We start from the raw sequence: 21,385 nt of genomic DNA, 5'->3' as shown, positions 1-21,385 counted from the left end.
GTGTTTGTGTCTACTTATAACGATTTAAAATTCACAGTCTGAAATTGCATTTACTTTTCACCAACCTAAAACTTGGCTCACTATTCTGTTTTGTTAATAGTTCTGTTTACTTTTAGGCTACAAGTGTATTGATTTGATTAAAGTTGCTTTTTAAGTATATGCTGATATACGAACATGAATTCTGCTTCCCCCCACCCACCCCTTGCTCTTGTTTTTCAAAATATTCTTGTCTGTGCATGTGTATATTTTCTTCCCTATATATGTTAAGATCAGTATACAATTTTTAAAAGATTGCTGTATAACTGAAAGTTATATTAAGTATATATGTATTAAACTTGGGAAAACGGAGAAGAATGCATATAGTTTCTGCATTTTTTCCAGACCTTATTTGAAGTCTTCTGATAATCATTCTGTAGTTCCGTTCATAATTCTAGGTCAGTTTTTTGGCTGTGCTGTGCGTGTGTTGCTTTGTACAGACTTTCTCTAGTTGGCGCGAATGGCCCTCTTATTGCGGTGAGTGGGTTTCTCCCTGCAGTGGCCTGCCCTGTTGAGGAGCATAGGCTCAAGGTGAGAGGGCTTCAGTAGCTGCAGCACACAGGCCCAGTGATTGTGGCCGGCGGCTCCAGGGTACGTGGACTCAGTAGACGCGACACGTAGGCTCGGTTGTTGTGGCTTGCGGGCCTGGAGTGCGTGGGCTTCAGTGATTGTGGCACCTGGGCCTGGCTGCCCCTTGGGCCTGGCTGCTTCTGGTATGTGGAATCTTCTCAGACCAGGGATGGAACCTGTGCCCCCTGCATTGCTAGGCAGATTCCTATCTGCTGCCCCACCAGGGAAGTCCTCATACACCTCTTGAATTTATCTGTAGGTTTTGTTACTATTGTGAATGGTCACCACCCTCACCCCGCTTTTTTCTTTTTAGGAGCTTATGGGTAACACAGTTTTAAAAGGTATTGACTTTGTAAGTTCCTCGGTAAGCAGTCATATTTCCCAATTTTCTGATTAAACCCAGAACTGTTTTACTAGAAACTTTTGGGCTTTCTGTGGTGTGAGAGTAAGAAGGGTTCTTTTTCTTTCTCCTTTCCTCTCCTCTTGTGTTCCTATTGGTTAGTTTATTTTCTTGTCTTACTCTGTTCACAACCTTTAAGAAATGTTGACTAATACTCTTGGCTGATGGCAGTATTATCTAGTTTCAGTTTTTTGTTCATTTAATTGCTAAGGTTTTGGTTGAGTATAGGTTTATGACATGGCCTGTTCATAAATCATGGCTTTTATCATTACATAATGACACTTAACAACATACCATTTAGTCATTTTAACCTTCTAAACCTAATTTCTGTGCCTGTCCTTTTAAGTGTTTCTTTATAATTTTATTTTAAACAGAATATAACTGGGTCTTATAATGGAATAATTTTCTTTCTTCACCTGTTGTATAAATAATTTTTCTTTTAACTTGCTTAATTATGCATTTTAACTTTTGGTTTCTTTATTTCCTTTTTATTTTTGCTGGTTTGATCAAGTTATTTTACACTTTTTTTTTTTTTTGGTGGTGGTTCTTGTTTAAAAATTTTCCTACACATTTCTATGCCATGAGTAATTACCTTTTCTGTACTCGTCATTAGAAATACTTACTTACGGTTATGACATGAACTCACCCCCTTTTAACAAGTGAGAACTTGAGAATACTTTACTCTTCTGCCTCACTCGTACCTAGCTGGGATCTGTAGGATGCTTTTACTCCTATTTGTAGCCGCTCTCTCACCTCCTGGATTTTCCTGAGACAGTTTAATACTTTTAGTTCAGTGGTTAGTAGATACTGCTTTGCTGTATGTATATTTTGTTTCAAGAATTCTGATTACATGCTGCCAGACAGTTAATAATAACTAACTTGGACTAAACTGTATATAAAACTTTCATATTTCATAATTCTAAAAAGCAATTTTTTTTAGCACCTTTGAAATTAAGATGTGCCTTATAATTGATAGCTTCCTAGAATTAGATTTACAATTGTCCTTTGCAGTGTTTGTCTTTCTTATGGTTAGTGGAGTCAGCGGAGTTGATACAGAGACATGAAACTGGATATAGGGAGAGGAAGCAAGTGCAAGAGCAAAGCATTTTCTTGCTCTTTCTTATGTCCTCCCCTAGAGGGTCTTTGTTCTAATCCATTTGTTCTTCAGTCAGAGTTCTTTCACAGATACTTTTCTGTGTGAGGCTGATGGGTGGTCCATTTTCTGAGTGTCCACCCATCTGTTTCACCTGCTAGATGTGATGTTTGGCATCGCTGTTTTCCTTTCAGTAGTCTGTTAGAGTTTTGCTATAGCTTCCTACATTGCACACGAGAAGTCAGATGCCTCTCTGAATTCTCTCCTCTGTAAGGTCTTGTTACCTGTAAGCTTCAAATTTTTTTCCTTTCTTAAATTCCTGAAACAGTTCAGGTATTTACATAGTTCTGTTGAGATTTGTGTCTAGGGTAAAGTGAGCTCTCTGCATCTGAAGATTAAGGTCTTTTTTTGGTCTAAGCAAATTTTCTTCTGCTATGTATTCTGTTATTGTCTCTTCTCTATCTGTTCATATTTCTTCTGCTAGAGCCGCTGTTCTTCTCATTAAATCTATCTTCCAGATCTCTTATCTTTTCTATCATGATTTCTGTTTTGCTACTTTGAACTATTTTTTTCCATTTGACTTTCCAGGCCACAAATTTGGACCCTTGCCACAGTTCATTCTTTCCTTCAGTTTATATACTGTATGGTTTATTTGGAAACTCTTGTTTTTAGATGCAGGAAGACTTCTCTATGCTGTGGTTAAATCTCCGTAAGTTCTTTTCATTATTTTTCTGACCCATATTGACCTCTCTCACTTCAAGCAGCTCTGCTTAGTTGTGGGTTTGCCCCCTTTCTTCTGACCAGTCACTGTCTTTTCAGATGCTCAGCCTGCTTCTATGTGGTCATATCTTCCCTGAAAGCTCATCGGGTCTAATTCTGGTCTTGGCCTCTACTTAAGACATGCCTTCCTTCTGTCCCAGGACCATCAGATCTCCATGGACCGGGCTTTTTCTAGTAGTGTTAATTTACAATCTTTGTTCCAGGCTTGTTCCAAGAGGCTGGTCCCCAGGCGCTAGGCCCAGCTCGGAGGGAAGAAAAAAAAAAAACGCAACATTTTCTAGTTCCCTCCTCTACCATCCCAGGGATCCAAGCCCTCAATTTCATTTAGCTGCGTGCAGGCTCCAGGCCTATACCTGTTGTTGCAGCATATAGACTGAAAATAGAATGGGGTTAAAAGGGGGTGAGTTCATGTCATCATATTCTCAGAGTCTTCTTCAAGCCTGGATTGTTCATTTTTTTCTTTCCTTAATGGCTGTGAGTATGCACTTTTGCTCAGTCTTACCAACAATGGGGAGGAAAGCATTCAGCATGCAAGTTTCAAGATCTGTGGGATAAATTAAATCATAGTTCTCAATTCTGCACCTTTCCTGTAAGATGATCTGTTACACTTGGCTGCCTGTGGTTAAATGATTTGCAGTGCCTCCCTGCCCCATAGTCATGTTTGGCATCATGACTTAGCTTGCTCAGTGAATGTGAAAGTGACAGTGCTCTGGTTCTGAGCAAAGCTACAGGGGCATAACAAGTTTCTATCAGCCCTCTAGCTTCTGCCGTTTGCCTTGAGAAGGGCATGTCTTAGGTAAGATCTTTTCCTTCTGATTGTGTCTTGGAGTCAAAGCTATGGTTTTTCCAGTAGTCCTATATGGGTGTGAGAGTTGGACCATAAAGAAAGCTGAGTGCTGAAGAATTGAAGTTTTTGAACTGTGGTGTTGGAGAAGACTCTTGAGAGTCCCTTGGACTGCAACGAGGTCAAACCAGTCCATTCTAAAGGAAATCAGTCATGAATATTCATTGGAAGGACTGATGCTGAAGCTGAAGCGCCAATACTTTGGCCACCTGATGTGAAGAACTGACTCATTGGAAAAGACCCTGATGCTGGGAAAGGTTGAAGGCAGGAGGAAAAGGGATGAGAGGATGAGACGGTTGGATGGCATCACTGACTCAATGGACGTGAGTTTTAGCAAGCTCTAGGAGTTGGTGATGGACAGGGAAGCCTGGAGTGCTTCAGTCCATGGGGTTGCAAAGAGTCAGACACGACTGAGCAACTGAACTGAACTGAACTGTGAGAAGACATGTAGCAAAAGCTACAGCCTGGGGCAGCCACAGCCACCCTACAGCTGACATGTCATGTGAATAGGAAAAATAACGTCTAATATGCCCTCTGAGATTTGAGGATTGTTTAGATACTGAAGCAAGGCTGACCAATAAAATCTGGTTTTATTTTTTGTTCCTTTTTTTTTTATTAGATAAGAAGTTTTTTTCCCCATCTTTAAAGAAAAGTCTGTTTCAGACCCTAAAGTCTTATTTTTTCTCCTAATCTTTTAACTGACTGATAAGCAGAAGCTAGTGTTGTAATTAAACACTAAATACCTATGGTAAAGTATTCACAGATTATGTAATAGGACCCAACCTATGCAACCAAACTGGAAGGGAAGGTAACCAGTAAGTCGGGGCAGTGTCCTCTGGTAGTTCATTACACTCATTTATCTAATGGCTTAAACTCTACCCCGGATCATTCTGCTGGAAGCATAGCTTTTCAGTTGTACAAAGTAGATTATTTATAGTTCTCAACACCTGGGCTTTAATGCTGTTTTCTACTATCATAAATGGTATGATAAGAGATAAGTGGAGAAGCATGCATAGAATGGCTTTCAAAAGTTTTTGTTTCCTGGGATGTGTGTGTGTGTGTGTACTTGCATATTTCGTCTTTTTGACTTAAATAACAAATAGAATGAATGGGATCTGTTTTTATTTTTTTTCCCTTTTGTATTTAATTGATACTCACTTTTTTCTCATTATTCAGCTCTCAAAACATTGTTGTAACGAATACTTTTAAGTTAATTGTCGATGAATAAAAAGAGTATTCATTGGACTATGAACCAGAATACCTGAGCTCTACCGTTATCCTGCCACCAGCCTTATTTCCTGCCTTGTCTTCTTCCATTCCTTTGCCTTTCTTGTACTCACTTAGGTAATAGATAGTTACTGAGCACCGTCAGGCCAGGCAGTGGGAGATGATGAGAGGTAAGTGGACACCTCTGCCTTCCTGCCCGTAGCAAGCTTACTGCCCTCTTTCCTTCTGCTCCTCCAGCCTCTCTTCCTTCTGACCATACTGTAGGCTGGTCAACGCTCTACTTACGCTGAGGCTCCAGGTTGTCACTTTATGATAATGGGGCTGCTTTTGAATTTGCTTTTACTACAATTGGATTATTTTGGCGAGGTTGAGGGAGTTGCTGAGAGAGGAAAGACGGAAGTGGGAGGGAGAGGTGGAGGGCGCGAGTGGTTAGGGCACAGCCTAACCACTCTACAGACCTGTCTTTATTTTTCATAATTCTTTTCAAGTTGTAGTTTTGCCTACCCAAAGGATGTACCTATGCAGTAGTGGTAAAGAAATCGCCTATCACTGCAGGAGACCAAGAAGCATGTGTTCGATCCCTGGGTTGGGAAGATCCCCTGGAGAAGAAAATGGCAAGCCACTCCGTTATTCTTGCCTGGGAAATGCCATGGACATAGGAGACTGGTGGGCTGTGGTCCATAGTGTGGCAAAGAGTTGGACACCGCTAAAGTGACTTAACCCATACATACATACAAATGTTTTGAATATTAGGTGAGGTGTTTATTGCTCATGGTTAGTCTTTTAAATTGTATTAATCTAATTTTTCTGAGAATTTGGAAAGCCATCAAATACAACATCGTTATTACCAAACACCAGATTGCTTCAGAAAGGAGCAAAACCCAGGTAAGTAAGTGTGTGCCTTAGTTACCAAGGACAGTTGGTGATATAGTAAGTTAAATAATATACTGTCTATTATAGAACTTCTTGAGGGATTGGTTACTCATTTTTAGTTGCTTTCTGAGTCAAGAGCAAGATGGGCTGCTGGATGAGAAGGAGGGAGTGGTAGGTGGGAGAGACAGCCAAACCCTTCTTGCTAAAGCCATTCTCAGCCACAGAAAAACATCTCAAGAACAACCTGGTTATATTTTGTAAGGGATTAAAGTTGCATGCAAATGCTAACTGAGAACATCTGTTTGCTGACCCTGTGCCAGAGTTCTCACATCTTGACAGGAATTCTGATTTTGAAATTCTGAGTCTCAGGCACCTCCCCCAACTACTCTCTGGCTGTTTTCTTAGAAGCCTTACATCAACACTGCCTAACTTGTTGGGAGTGACTCCGTGAAGAACTGAAAATGAACTTCCTTTGCTTTTTATACTCAAAAAGAAAATTTAAGGTTTCATTACCGAGAGTTGTTCTAGTAGCTGAGTGATTACCTGAAGACTTATGGGGTTATCTGTATTTCATTAAAGAAGTCAGTGAAAATAAATGGAAAGGAATCAGTATGTGTGTATACTTACTTATTGATTTTGGGTGTGTTGAGTCCTGTTGCTGCACGCGCCTTTCTCTAGCTGTGGTGAGCAGGGACGACTCTAGTTGCAATGCGCATGCTTCTCAGTGCAGTGGCTTCTCTTATTGCACAGCACGGGCTCTAGAGCGTGCAGGCTTCAGTAGCTGTCCGGTGGGCTTGGTGCTTGCGGCTCCTGGGCTCTAGGGCACAGGCTCAGCAGTCGCGGCACAAGGGCTTAGTTGCCCCTCGGTATACGGGATCTTCCTGGATCAGGGGTCGACCAGTGTCTCTTGCATTGGCAGGCAGATTCTTTACCACTGATCCACCAGGGAAGCCCCTGTGTGTATATATTTATATAAAGATGGATTTTATTTAACTTTCTTAAAAATAAATGGAAAACTTAAAAAAAAATTTCTAATTTTATTTAAGAGTCCCAACTAACAAAAAAATTTTTTTTTAATTGGTTACAACTAGTGTCTACTTGTTACTTTACATTTACATTCCATAAGTCAGACATATATTGGTAATTCTTTATACCATAATTTCACTGCACAAGTAATTGTTTGTAGATCGCTGGAAGCAGGATTAAATCTTAATGCAAATGTTAAACATTTGTTTAGAGTCAGTTAATGCTGACTGCTGTGTTAGAATTATTCACTGGATACGTGAAAGCCAGCGTGATAATGTAATTTTCCTTTTGATTAATTTGTTAAATGATAGCTCATGGAAGATCTCTTTGTGCTCTGATTTTCCTGAATGTTAACACTAGGCATTTATAAGGGTGATTATGTTGATGAAGGGTTAATGTTGGACCTTAGCCTCCATGTTGTTATTAGATATGTTGTAGAAATTATGTATTTACAATCTGTTCGATATATCTAGAATCTCCTGTGTATCAGAAATGAATGATTAAACAAAATAGTATCTTCTAAGCAAAAGTAATTGGACATCAACTATCACAGGATAGTTAAATATTATAAAATACTATGCATTGATCAGAAATGATAATCATGGAGATACCTCCATGGAGACATTGTTTAGGGAAGAATTTAAATTTTGGAACTATATGTGTACTATTTAATTGAGGGAAAAAAAAACCTTTGTTGAGATAAATGAGACGCTATATCCCACACTATTAATGTCACTTAACTTTGGTTTAACTGGCGATGGGAAGCCCTTTTCGACTTTTAGTTCTAGGCTGCTTTAATTCTAGTATATGGATTTTGATAATGAGAAGTTAATTGTGCTTTGTGCTTCCATGCTGGTTCTGTGTTAAAGAATCCACCTGCCAATGAAGGAGACACGGGTTTGATCCCTGGGTCGGGAAGGTCCCCTGAAGAAGGAGATGGCAGCCCACTCCAGTATTCCTGCCTGGGAAATCCTACAGACAGAGGAACCTGGTGGGCTACAGTCCCACAGGATTGCAAGAGTCAGACACGACTTAGCGACTAGAAAACAACAGGAGTTGCACTTCACTTCTACATTTTTTTTTCTACTTAATAAAAACTTAAGTCATACATAAGGTAAAGAAATAGTGTAATGAACTCAAAGTGCTCATCATCAGACTTTGACAGTTACCAGTAATCTGTCATTTTTATTCATCTCTTAACCCACTCTTCACTGCTATTGCATTTTTCATAGTGTATTTGTAGGTAGCATTTGTATACGTTGAAATGCACACATCATAGATACACAACTTTCGAGAGAAGATGTATTCGTAATCCACACCCTATTATGATATTGAATATTTCCATATCTCTAGAATGTTTGCTGGTATCCCATCCCAGTTACTCTTCCCATCAGGTTAGTTTTCCCTTTCCATAGAGCTTTCTATAAATAGAATCTTGCAGTATAAATCCTTTTTGGGGGTCTGGCTTCTTTTCCTCGGCATAGTGTAGGTGAGAATCATCAGTGTTATACCATGTATCAGTAGTTCTTTCCACTTTATTCCTAGTATTTCATTGTATGAATATACCACAACTTATATATCTTTTTTTCTGTTGATGGTCGTTACCTATGTGATTAAGGCTACTTTGACATTCATGTACCGATCTTACCACAGACATACATTGTTACTGCTCTTGAATAAATACGTAGGAGTGGAATTTCTGGATCAAATAAAAGCTCAGCAAACTCCTTTTGAAAGGGACTGTCCCATTTTAAGTTCCCACTGGCAAAATATGAGAGTTGTGGTTGCTCAACTGAGGTGGCGCAGTGGTAGAGAAGCTGCCTGTCAGTGTAGGAGATGCAGGAGACATGGGTTCCATCCCTGGGTTGGGAAGATCCCCTGGAGAAGGAAATGGCAACCCACTCCAGTATTCTTGCCTGGGAGATCCCATGGACAGAGGAGCCTGGTGGGCTACAGTCCATGAGGTCACAGAGAGTCAGACACGACTGAGCTACTGAGCTCAGCCTACTGTTTTCTTTCCTGAGTCCCATAACTTTTAAACTAGTTTTTGTCTAAGTTTGCATAGTCTAGCTCTTTCATATAAATGGAGTCATATAATATTTGTTCGTTGTGTCTGACTCACTTCACTCCATGTAATGTTTTCAGGGTTCATCTCTATTGTAGCATGTGTGTATCAGAATTTCATTCCTTTTTATGATGGAATAATATTCCATTATATGGATAGATCACATTTTATTTATTGATGAATTTGTTGATGAACATGGTCAATATTGTCAATATTGTTGCAGTGAAGATTATTGTACTCGTATCTGTTTAAGTCCCTGGTTTTGGCTATACCTAAGAGTGGAATTTCCAAGTTGTGCATTTAACATTAGTGGGGGCAAACACTGGATTGTTTTCTCAATATGCTTTGATTAACGCTTCCTTGATGACTAATGATGTTGACTATCTTCCCTGTGCTTATATTGGTGAATTGTATAACTTTCTTTGTGAAGTGCTTGTTCAAGTCTTTTGTGCATTTAAAAAAAATTGGGTTTTTTTTCTTTGTTGTTTATGTTTTCTTTGTGTTGTAAAAGAATGTTTTTTATTCTGAATAGATGTTCTTGGTATGTGTTTTGTGAGTATTTTCTTTCATTCTGTGACTTGCCTTTTTAGTAACAGTATTATTTAAAAACTTTGAAAACTGTTAACATTGTAATAAAATACACATACACGTCATTTTAACCATTTTGAAGTGTACGGTTCAGTTGTATTGTTTTCACATAATTTTGCAGTTGTCTTCAAAAACACTTCATTTTGCAAACCTGAGACTTTAACTTCTTTAATAATCATTAAACAACAACTCGCCTTTCCCATCTTGTCCCAGTCACCCCCTGCGCCACCCCTGGCAGCCACCAGTCTACTGTGTTTGTCTGTGAATTTGACTATGTGAGATACCTCATGTAAGTGGGGTCCTTCAGTATCTGTCTCCTTCTGACCGGCTTCTTTTACTTACCGTCATGTCTTCCCATTTCATCTATTCTGTCGAATGTCAGAATTACCTTCTTTTTAAGGCTGGATAGTGTTTTGTTGTTACGTATATACCATATTTTGGGTGTCCTTTTGTCCGTAAGTGGGCACGTGGGTTGCTTCCAGCTTTTTGCTATTTTGAATAATGCTACTGTGAATATAAATGTACACATCTCTTCCTAAGACTTTGCTTTCACTTCTTTAGTGAATATCCCCAGAAGTAGGCTTGCTGAATCACTTGGAACCTCCATGCTGTTACGCAAGTGGTGGCACCATTTTGCATTCCCACCAGTACAGCCTGGGGATTCCAGTTTCCCCACATCCTTGCCCACACTTGTTTCCTTCCTTCCCTCTTTCCCTTTCTTGTGTTCCCTCTTTCTTTCAGAGTAGTTTCATAATGAATGATATCATTTTGCTTTTGATTTTCTTTTCTATTTTCTTTTACTATTAATGACTAGTAATGTTGAATATCTTTTCATATGCTTCTTGGCTGTTTGTATATCTTTTTGGAGAAACGTCTAGTCAGATCCTTGGCACATTTGAAAAATAGGATGTTTTGGTTCCTGTTGAGTTGTAGAAGTTGTTTATGTATTCTGAATATTAACCTGTTATTAGATTGATGATTTGAAAATATTTCCTCCCATTCCATAGGTTGCCTTTTCAGGCTGTTGATTTTGTTCTTTGATGCAAAGTTTGAAATTTTAGTGTAGTTGTTTGTCTAGTTTTGTCTGGTTTGTCTAGTTTTACTTTTGTTACCTGTGGATTGGTGTAATATTCAAGAAATAATTGCCAAAGCTAATATCATGAAGATTTTTCCCTCTTCTAGGAGTTTTATGGTTTTAGGTCCTACCGTTAGATCTTTTATTCTTTTTTTTTTTCCTTTGATTCATTTTGAGTTACTTTTTGTATGTGGGGTAATGTAAGGCTCAAACTTGATTCCTTTGTATGTGTATATCCATTTTCCTGACATTGTGTGTGTGTGTGTGTGTGTGTGCATGTGCGCTCAGTTGTGTCCGACTCTTTGCAACCCCTTTGCGACTCCATGGACTGTAGCTCACCAGGCTCCTCTGTCCATGGGGTTTCCCAGGCAAGAATAGTTGAATGACTTGCCATTTTCTACTCCAGGGGACCTTCCTGGCCTAGGGATTAAACCTGTGTCTCTTGTATGTCCTTCGTTGCAGGCAGACTGTTTACCACTGAGCCACCGGGGAAGTCTTTGAGGAAGTTGTTCTTTCCCCATTGACTGGTGTTGGCACTATTGTTAGGGACCATTTGAATACAGGCAAGGGGTTAATTCCGGCTCTTCATCCTGTTCCATTGTCTGTATGTGTTGTTGCCACTACCGCACTCTTTTGCTTACTGTATATTTGTACAAGTTTTAATACTCTTAGTGCTCTTGCCTCTGAGATTAACTTTTACTTGAGAATCAAACTGCTCACCGTCATCTCCTTCCCTAATTTAGATTTTGTTACTCTTGTGTCTGCTTAGTGCTGTTTGGAAAGATATTTCCAGAATTTTAGTATGGTTTATAGACCTGAGGGGTGAGTCAATTTTTTTCTACTTCTAGGTTAATTTCCTTTATTAGGTATACATTCTGTTCTCTATATATAGTTGTGTGTAAGTGAATTATAGTTGCTAAATTTAAAAAATCAATATGTATTATTAGAATTCTTTGCTGGTATGTCAAATGCTAGCAGACTGGATTTGAATGAATCTCTCTCTCTTTTGTTATAAAAGAATAGTAGTCACTTTGGGGAAAAATACTTTGTGATCTTCAGATTCATTTGTCCTTAGTTACCACTGGGCTTGAATATTTAACAGGAGAACTGGCCTTATTATCTTTGCAACACTAGAATGGAAAACCTGAAATCAAACACAGAAATTTGGACACTCTCTTGCAACAGAAAGGAGACTCCCCTTTGGGTCACTTGTAGGATCCATTGTGTTCTTTGCAGCTTACAATCAAGTTTTTTTTTTTTTTTTTTTTTAACATGTTGCTATTCTATTAATAATTTGGAAGATTATTGAGACACAGAATTCTAGAGCAAATGAGACTTTAGAAATCATATCTTCATATTCCTTCAGTTATATTGTAAATCATATTATTTGATTAAGGACTATAGTGTTATAGGTATTTAAGATCACAGGATTGTCAGCACTGATTGGCTTTGAGGATAATTCTAGTAGAAACACTTGGTAATAGGTAAAATATGCCCATAATGTAATTTTTGTACCTTCATTTCATTAGTAATGCCCAACACTTCCTTCCCCTGTTTACCATTCAGCTTTCACTTTCTCTGCTTCACATGGAATCCTTACATGCACTCTTGTGTAGAATTATTGCTGTGTTTATTACCAGTGGAATCCATGGTGAATTCTAGCAGATTCCCCCCCTCTACATCTGCATCTTTGATGGTAGTTGGGTTTACTGCTGCTCACTTATTAGTGCCCTGGGTCTTAACAGCCTTATTCAAACAAAACATCTTAAATGGAGGCATTAAAAAGGTCACAACAGTGAGCCATTTTTGTAACTTTTGGTGCAATAAAATGGGTATGTTGTGTTTTGGAATACAAGACCTCTGAGTGCAGCTATTCATTTTCTTCATCTATAAAACATTTTAGAATAACAGCTTACATCTGTTTAGGGTTTAAAATTCCACGTTTTGAAGAGACATCATTGTTTTGAAACTGCAAACCAGACCTGGGGAGGGAACTCGCTTTCTGACTGGCCCATGTTCTGTAGTAGTTGGGAGTGTTTGTTTTAGCTGTGGAGCCATGTTTGCTGGCAGTACTACTGTAACATGTGTGGAACACATTTTCATTATTTCTTCATATTGTAAATGACGAGACACATTCAGTATGAATTTGACTTGAAGAATGTTTGAAACATTTTCACACATCAGGAGTTTATCTTATGAGGGATATTTCGTTATCAGAAGTCAAAAACACATTTAATTATTCAAGCATTTACAGTGCATTTAATTACCTGAGATTGTCAGTTAATCTTGTTTTAAAGTTGGGATTTACTGTCGGCTGACTTTTTGAGATAAATACTTTGTGGAATAGTTTTGGCCATTTCAAATGTGTGATTTCAAAATTCTTTAAATTGAAGTAACAAATTAATGAATAACTCTTACTAGAGAAAAATGGGCAAAATGTCCATCTGTAGTATTCAAAATCTGGTATTATTATTTATTTTTTATCATTCTTTATTTTTATTTGTTTATTGTTTTTTACTTTACAATATTGTATTGGTTTTGCCATACAAAGTGCTAATAACATACAATGTAGTTTTATGGGTTAATTTTAATCAGGAAGTGAGGAAAGCTAGCAGTCTGCTACTGCTGCTAAGTTGCTTCAGTCGTGTCCGACTCTGTGCGACCCCATAGACGGCAGCCCACCAGGCTCCCCCGTCCCTGGGATTCTCTAGGCAAGAATACTGGAGTGTGTTGCCATTTCCTTCTCCAATGCATGAAAGTGAAAAGTGAAAGTGAAGTTGCTCATTCGTGTCCGACTCTTAGCAACCCCTTGGACTGCAGCCTACCAGGCTCCTCTGTCCATGGGATTTTCCAGGCAAGAGTACTGGAGTGGGGTGCCATCACCTTCTCCTAAGCTAGCATGGACCATTGCAATAAGTTATAAGGTTTTTTTCATCTTATAACTGTGACATATGTACATTCTTGTTAAAGTATAATGTATTTACATTTGGGAAGAAACAGCACAAAGAAGAAAATTAAAATCATCTATAATCCCATTTTTCATACTGTTCATGGAGTTCTCAAGGCAAGAATACTGAAGTGGTTTGTCATTCATGAGAAGGGGGCGATAGAGAATGAGATGGTTGGATGGTATCACGGACTCAATGGACATGAGTGTGAGCAAGCTGTCAGATAGTCATGGACAGAGAAGCCTGGTGTGCCGCAGTTCACGGGGGTCACAGAATCAGACAAGACTTAGCAACTGAACCAAAACAATAATCCCACTAACTGTTAGTCCTCTTTGGCATTTTGTTACATATTATAAATTTTAAAAAATGGTGGTCCAGTGGTTTGGACTCAACACTTCCACTGCAGGGGGCCCAGGTTTGATTCCTGGTTGGGGAATTGAGATCCTGCAAGTGTGCAGTACAGCCAAAAAAAGAAAAAGAAAACTACAGTCAGTTTCTTTGCGTTTTGATAATTTAATTGAAAATACAGCATTCTAGAGCCAGAATGGACAGTGTCAGATGCTTTCATGGTTTGGTAACAAAAACTCAACTAAATTTATCTCCTATTATGGTACTTTGATGTACAGGATGGGGTGCTGCTTAATGATGAAGATGACAGACTTCTCTGAGACTCTTAGTTTGTCAACTTAGTTTAGTGACATAGGCTTTTTTATTTTTATTGTTTTCCTCACTGCCATTTCCTGCCTGAACGGAAGGCCGAATTTCTTTCTGTGGACACTGTCAACTCCAGGGCCATTATTTCTTCAAGCAGAGAAAGAAGCTGATGCTAGACTCTTAATTTCTCATTAAATATAAATATTTTAGAAATAAGTTAGCACTCTTAATTCATAAGATAAATACTCATTAATCCCTTCAACACTGTGGTCTATGCACACACACACACCCACCCACCCACCCACCCACCCACCCACACACCCATCCCTGTGCTTATTGTTACTGGTCAGAGTCCACATTTACTCTTCACTGGCAACTGACCTGGATACAGAGCAGCAGTACTGGGGCCATAGTCTGCTTGAGCAGAATCATCTCTTTCTCAGGACCAGTACACAGTGCGTGGAGATTACCTAGGCTACTGGGGAGGTCCCCTGGAGTTCAGGTATTTTTGTTTTAGGAATTATGAAGGTGGGGTCCTTTTTTTAGAATTTTAGAAGATTTAGTTAAAAGCGCATGGATTATACTGGGGGTGAATTTATATGCAGATAAATCCAGTTTGGGTGTCTTTTAGGTAGACTGGTAGTCAGATGGTCTGGGCTTCTTCTTAACTCTTCGTCTTCAGGCATGTTAAACAGCATCTCTGAAGCTCCATCCCTCATCTGTAAAATGGGGATGGTAATGATACCTATCTCACAGGATTGTTGTGAGGAGTGAAGTAAGAACTATGAAGTGCTGATGGACACAGTTCCTGGCATGTGAAACGTGCTTGGGAACAATTCTAGCTTAGCAATACACATGTGATTGTAACTCTTGAAGTGCCATGCTTGTCTTCATGCTAGAGATGACTCTTGCCCCTGACGAAGCTTGAGACTAAATCAGGCTCTCAGGCCGCCTCTGTCTGCTCCTGTCTGCGCAGAGCCTCACTCATCCAGCACGGAGAAGCGTTGCTTCCTTCCCACGCCTGGGCTCTGGCCCCGGATCCCTCTTCTCAGCTTCCCCCTACAAGTGGCTCTGCCTGCCTCCTCTTCCCTCTCTGCTGCGCTGGCCCTCCATCCACCTGTCTCAGCTCTGCTTTCCTTCCTTCTGCCCCCTCCATCCCTTCTCTCTCCCTCCTCCTCTTTTCCTCTCTCACCTTTCTTCTTTCCTGCTCTCCCCTCCTTTCCTCCACCCCTCCTCTGTCCTGCCTCACCCCCATTCTCTTTCCCCCTTGCAGTTTCTCTCCAACCCTGACACCTGGCCTGCTGAGGAGTAGACAGCTACAACTCTAAAGCAGAAAAATGTAACATCTTTAAAGCTTTATTACCTGTGATGGAAAATATTTATTTTCTCATTTATTTTTCGGTTGCCAGTCTCTTCATATTGCATTCCTGTTTCAGTTTTAAGAGGGCATAACAGCATAATTTTATATCCCTTGTGCTTAAAAAGTCAGTAGATTATACAAGCAGTTACTGTTTAATTCTATACTTAAAAATTTGTTTAATGGTATTTTTTTATGTATATAAATTTAAAATGAAATAATGTTTCTGAATAATAATTATAAGTTCATATAGTCATGCTAAGCAAATTGATCTTTCTGGCCTAATTTATTCGGGTTTTCCTTTTTTTCTCTTCAGATTCCTTTCTCATTGGTCCAGTTTCCCTTGTGGGAGTCCTTAAAAGTAAGTTCCCTGATCTTCATATATAATTGCTGTCTAATTATAATAAATACCCACTAGTTTCAGCGTGGAATACTGGAATATAATATTGATTATTGATTTAAAACTCAAAATTATTGAGTTGGAAGCATTTTGTGAGCGGGATTTACATGCCAGTAAACTTGTTTTAAGCTTGTTTAGGTATCTGTGGTAAATGGGAAAGAAGCATATGGTAGGCATAACTGAAATCCTGAGATGTTTAGGAAAACTTGACTCTGCTGTGTGTTGTAGCTCCTTTTCTCCCCAGTTGAAGTTTATTTCAGTTCGCTGTGTGTATAGAGGTTAAGGAGTGACAGTGAGGGTAAATGGAAAAGGAAGGAAAGCCCGGCTCTGGATATTTATAGGCCTCGGAGGCCACGACCTCCCCCCCACATCTAGCGGTGGGCTGGAGGGGGCGCAGCAGGGGCCCTGGCTTCTTCAGGGCCCTTCCGTCTTCCCTGCTCACCAGGCTGAGGAACCCTCACTGGGGAGGAGCAGATGCAGGGAGTCAGCCGTGAGGAATGTCACGCAAGGTTTAAAAAAACCAACTAAATGAATGTGTGAAAGCCATTATTCAAAACATGAAGAGATGTTGTATTTGTTTTTCATCTGCTGCTGCAGTGATTTTGAAACTTGTGGGCCATGCTGTGACTTGTGTGGTTGTTTGCCAGCATTTTAAAGATAACAATAAAAAAGAAAACAATAGCATCTTATGAGGTGGGTTAATAAATCTTATTTTGTCAAACTTCAGGGTTGTGTGCACATATATGCACACATCTGTGGCCTGGGTTGCAATGTGAAATGTATTTCTTACTGTGGATAATGATCAAAAAAGTTTGAAAGCTCTTGTGCAAATGAAAATGGTTTAGAAATGATCAAACTGTAAAATGGCAAAGTACCTAGCTAGGTAGGCATTTGGTAAAACAAAAAATAAAGGAATAAGTCTCATTATTGTATAGCATTAATAATCATGGCATGCTCAAAGAAAATGTGTTTGGAAGCGAAACAGTTATTTGGACTCTGAAAAATAGTCTGTTAAGGTTATACACTAAGGATAATAAAATGAGACAAAACCTTACTCATAAAAAATAAGCTTTTCAGTATTTAGTATTGAGAAATACTTCTTAGAAGTGATCTGATTTTTAAGGATAATGCAGTTCGTTTAACGCTGGTTTTGGGGTCTTTCATGGTGGTTTAGTTTGTTTTTGCTTTTACTGTTTTCTGTGTGGCACACGGGGAAAATGAATTTCTCTGGCAGTGTTTCCAGGCGTGATGTAACAGCCATCCAATGAGAAGGTCACATTCCATAAGCATAACAGCTCTCTTTTTTTGTGTGTGACAAAAGAACAACGAAGCAACAGCTGTCCCGAAAACAAGACTCACTTTATTAGTGTCTCAGTAACCAGCATTCACGTGGCTTCTGCACACTCGCTGACGTCCCCAGGCCCGGTTTCTGCATAGGAATGTTTGAGGCCCAAAGAGGGAAAAAGCATGGGGCTCATTTCTTTTCAGTACTCAGGGCATTTGTAGTATGGTAACTAGTTAAGAAATGTCTAGAATTTTTCAGAGTAATAATAGATGCCAATGTTGGGCTTTAATACTTTTCTTTGAGGCAGTGTTCAGATGCTAAGGTTCTTTTTTTCAAGTCAGATGTATTAAGGTATAATCTTCATATGGGAAACCTCTGTAAGTGTACATTTTTATAGGTTTTTGGCAAATACTGAGTACCACCCTAAACATGATATAGAATATCTGTAGGTTTCTCTTTTCCAGAATCTCATATAAATAGAATCACACACTGTGTAGTATTTTGTGCTTAGCTTCTTTCATTTAACATGATGCTTTTGAGATTCCTTTCTGTTTCATCCCGAATTGTGGTTCGCTCCTCCTCAACACTGAGTGTGCCCTGTGTGCATACACTGTAATTCGCTTAGCCAGTTACTAGTTGATCCACCTGAGTTGTTCTCAGCTTTTGATGATCATGGATGAAGCTGCTGTATATATTTGCCTAAGGATATTTTTGTATGGACATATGTTTTTGTTTCTCTTGGTTAAGTACTGAGAAGTGTGGTTGCTGGATCTTATGGAGAATATAAGTTTAAGTTATTAAGAAGCTGTCACAGTGTTTTCCAAAGTAGCTGTCCCGTTTTTCTAATAATGGATGAGAGTTCCTGTAGCTTTCCATCCATGTCCTTGCTTATTATTAAAGTTTAGCCTTTCTGATAGTTGTGTACTGGTATCTTTATGGCAGGTTTTTTGTTTGTGTTTGTTTTTGATTTTTGCCACACCGCTCTGCGTGCAGGATCTTAATTTCCGGACTAGGGATAGAATCCGTGCCTCTGTAGTGGAAGTGCAGAGCCCTGCGCTCGGGACTGATGGGGAATTCCTCGTTGTAGTTTTTGTTTGGGTTGGGTGGGTCTTCGTTGCGGCGCGCAGACTTTTCTCTGGTTGTGGTGAGCGGGGCCGCTCCTCGTTGCGATGCAAGGGCTTCTCACCATGGTGGCTTCTCTTGTGGAAGCGCAGGCTCTGGGTGCACCAACTTGAGTAGTTGTGGTACACGGCTTAGCTGCTCCCTGGCATGTGTGATCTTCTCAGATCAGGGATTGAACCCGTGTTCCCCGTGTTGGTGGACGGGTTCTTATCTACTGTACCACCAGGGCAGTTCACTCGTTGCAGTTTTGATTTGCATTTTTCTCAGGGCTAGATAATGTTGAGATCTTCTCATATAAATTTTTTTTTAACATACATATAATGTGAAATCACAGTGCTTTGTAAAAGGTAATTTTGGGCATTCTTTTATTTTTGTATTTATGATTTTCATCAAGTAAAACTTGCTTCTGCAGCCATGGAGACACTGTATTATATGCAGGAGTTTCTTTCTGTTATGTTTAGGGAGAAATACGGCTCAGGAAGATTTTTCTCAACAAGGACTTTGGCACATTGTGTGCACATTATGCTGTAAAGTAGTGGGAATCTGGAGATAGAGTCTAGCTACCACCACCTTAAACTTATTCTGCCTAAAATTGATGGAATCACCTTCTAAAATCACTTCCTTCTATTTCCTTGATTTCTGTTAATCATACTGCTATTCTCCTGACCCCTTAGTCTCAAATCCCAGATTAAATCTGATTCTCGGTTTCTATATCACTCACCAAGTTGTGTTCACTAAGATTTTTTGGAACCTGTGGTATCCTTTGTTTTTATCAGATTCTTACTAATTTGTGCCTAAACTAAGTTAACAGTCTGATCTGTTCTACACACTGCATTTGTGTGATCGTCCTTAAACATCTTTTTGAAGTTCCCAGGAATGTGTAACTTTCTAAAACTCTAAAACATGAAGTTGTTGGATATCCACATTGTGTTCTTAATTGGTTTTTACAGCTCCCTTCCCCAATAGTTTTTTTTTTTTTGGCTCTTCCTCCCTTCCTTCCTTTCCTTCTAACCAGAATAGGCTCCTTACTGCCCCTTTTCTTTGGCTACTCTCTGAAATGCCTTTTCACAGATCAAATGCAAATGCATCTTTAAAGCCAGCTCAGTTTTTTTTCTCCTGCCTGAAGTCTTCCAACCCAGATCCTAAAGCTTTATCCGTATGTCTAACATCTGTCCGTATTGCTGACTGGCGTTTAATTGTGTGCTGTGTTGTGTATAAAACGTCTTAGAGGTGAGCCGTGGCGCCTTCTCATAAGGCCCAGTCCCATCCACAGATAGAAAAGTGACTGATGCCATTAGGGTACATGTGTGGCCTGCCTCCTGTGAGCTCGACACTGTGCCCTTTCACGGTGGTTCAAGATGACTGAGGTGTGACTGATGCCTGTGAGGAGCTGTAGTCTGTCCGAGAAGTGCACACTCACAGATAACTCCATGGTCAGGTGTCTATGATCGACACCCACCAAAGGCGGTGTGGGGGTCAGCCCTTCTGACTCCGCGAATCATATCACTACACTACCTCGTTTCTGAGATTTTCTTTCTTTTTTTATAGTACACATACTTACAAAAAAGATTTAGATGAAAGAGTAGACAACATAAAGATGGATTTCCCTGGTGGTCCAGTGGTTAAGACCTCCCCTTCCAATGCAAGGGATGCAGGTTTGATCCCTGGTCGGCGAGCTAAGATCCCACGTGCCTTGCGGCCAAAAAAACAGAACATAAAACAGAAGCAGTGCTATAAGAAATTTAATAAAGACTTAAAAAAAGAAAAAAAACAACCATAAAGAGAAGGGGAGGTAAAGAGGCTCAATCATTGTATATAGAATACCCGCACAAATAATTTTCCTTTAAGGTTTATGTTGACTTTGGAACTTTCTGGCAGCCCAACAGGAAGAGAAGTGAGTTAGATGACCTGGTTCTGTTACCAGCAAATGACCAAAGCATGCTACTTTACCTTGTTTCTTGGCTTTGGGTGCCATATCGGTGTGGATAACTTGCACGTTGAGAGCTCTGTCATGGACCTCCCACTCTGAGTTACAGCCTCACGTGACCAGTGTCCTCAGTCACATCCTTGTCAAGGTGTCTCAGGGGAAGCGGTTCAGAGCACAACTCTTGGTTTGTATTCCCCTTTTCCCCAGCCTGTTCCTTCCCAGATGTCCCCTACTCAGTAAAATAGCACAGATGTCTGTTCCTTGCCAAAGCAGAAACTTGAGAATGACTCCATGGGTCTCTCTTTCCGTCATCATCCAGCCCAGCACCAACCCCGCTGTTGGGACTTAAGCCTCTAACTCACCTCCTGTCTGAACTGCTGCGTTGGCCTCTCTGAGGGTCTCCCTGATGGTGTTCTTGCTTTTCTAAAATATCCTCTCTTCACGACAGCCAGAATGATCTTTTACAGAAATAGATCTTACCACTCTGTGCTAAAAGCCTCCAGTGACAACTCTTTGAAAGAAGAGTAAAATGCAGAGTTTCAGCTGTGGTTGACAGGGTCACACATCATCTGGGCCCCCCGCCTCACTGACCTTCCCACAGCACCTGCCCGCTGTGCGCCCCACCCGCAGTCCCTCTGGCATCCCTCTGTTCTGTCTGGCTTGCCAGGCTCCTCCTCACCAGAGGGCCTTTAAGTGTGTTGTGCCTCTGCCAGAAGTGTTCGTTACTCATTCTCCTCTTTGTTATGGGTGCCTACTGTGTGCCTGGGGCCGTAGTGATCCGGAGGGTTGACAGAAATCCCTTCCCTCCTCATTCTGGCTCTTTCGCTGGGCTTTCTTGGTGTCCAAATCCTTCTCGTTTCCTAGGTCTTAGATCGTGTCACCACAGAGAGGCTTTCCTTCCCTGTCCACCCGTCTTTAAAGTAGGACTTTACCATCTTCCCTGCTCAGTAAACACAGCATCTGTTTATTTCCTTCCTGGCATTTTAATAATTTGTTTATAAGTTATGTTAATAAGTTTATAAGTTTTAATAGTTATGCACGTATTGTCACTTGAATTCTTGTAAGAAGCACGTTGTGTGTTGAATAGATGTTATATGCCGGGGTGGACATTGTGC

The 21,385-nt window shown here is 40.0% G+C and overlaps 1 protein-coding gene across 5 annotated transcripts in view; it reads left to right on the top strand.

Annotated features, from left to right (window-relative positions):
- SLC25A26 (solute carrier family 25 (S-adenosylmethionine carrier), member 26) overlaps positions 1-21,385 on the top strand; it is a 147,660-nt gene that overhangs the window by 97,912 nt on the left and 28,363 nt on the right. For 4 of the 5 annotated variants that reach the window (XM_010851505.1, XM_010851507.1, XM_010851509.1 and 1 more), the window contains one exon: positions 15,853-15,897. The exons of the other annotated variant lie outside the window; for it this stretch is intronic. In XM_010851505.1, the coding sequence (XP_010849807.1) occupies positions 15,853-15,897 (45 nt within the window). The remainder of the gene's footprint in view (positions 1-15,852; positions 15,898-21,385) is intronic. 5 annotated transcript variants of the gene reach the window in all.

The sequence above is a fragment of the Bison bison genome, unplaced genomic scaffold (assembly GCF_000754665.1).
Source record: "Bison bison bison isolate TAMUID 2011002044 unplaced genomic scaffold, Bison_UMD1.0 scf7180017864304, whole genome shotgun sequence".
Taxonomy (NCBI): Eukaryota; Metazoa; Chordata; class Mammalia; order Artiodactyla; family Bovidae; genus Bison; species Bison bison.
This window is presented reverse-complemented; position numbering and strand designations above follow the sequence as displayed.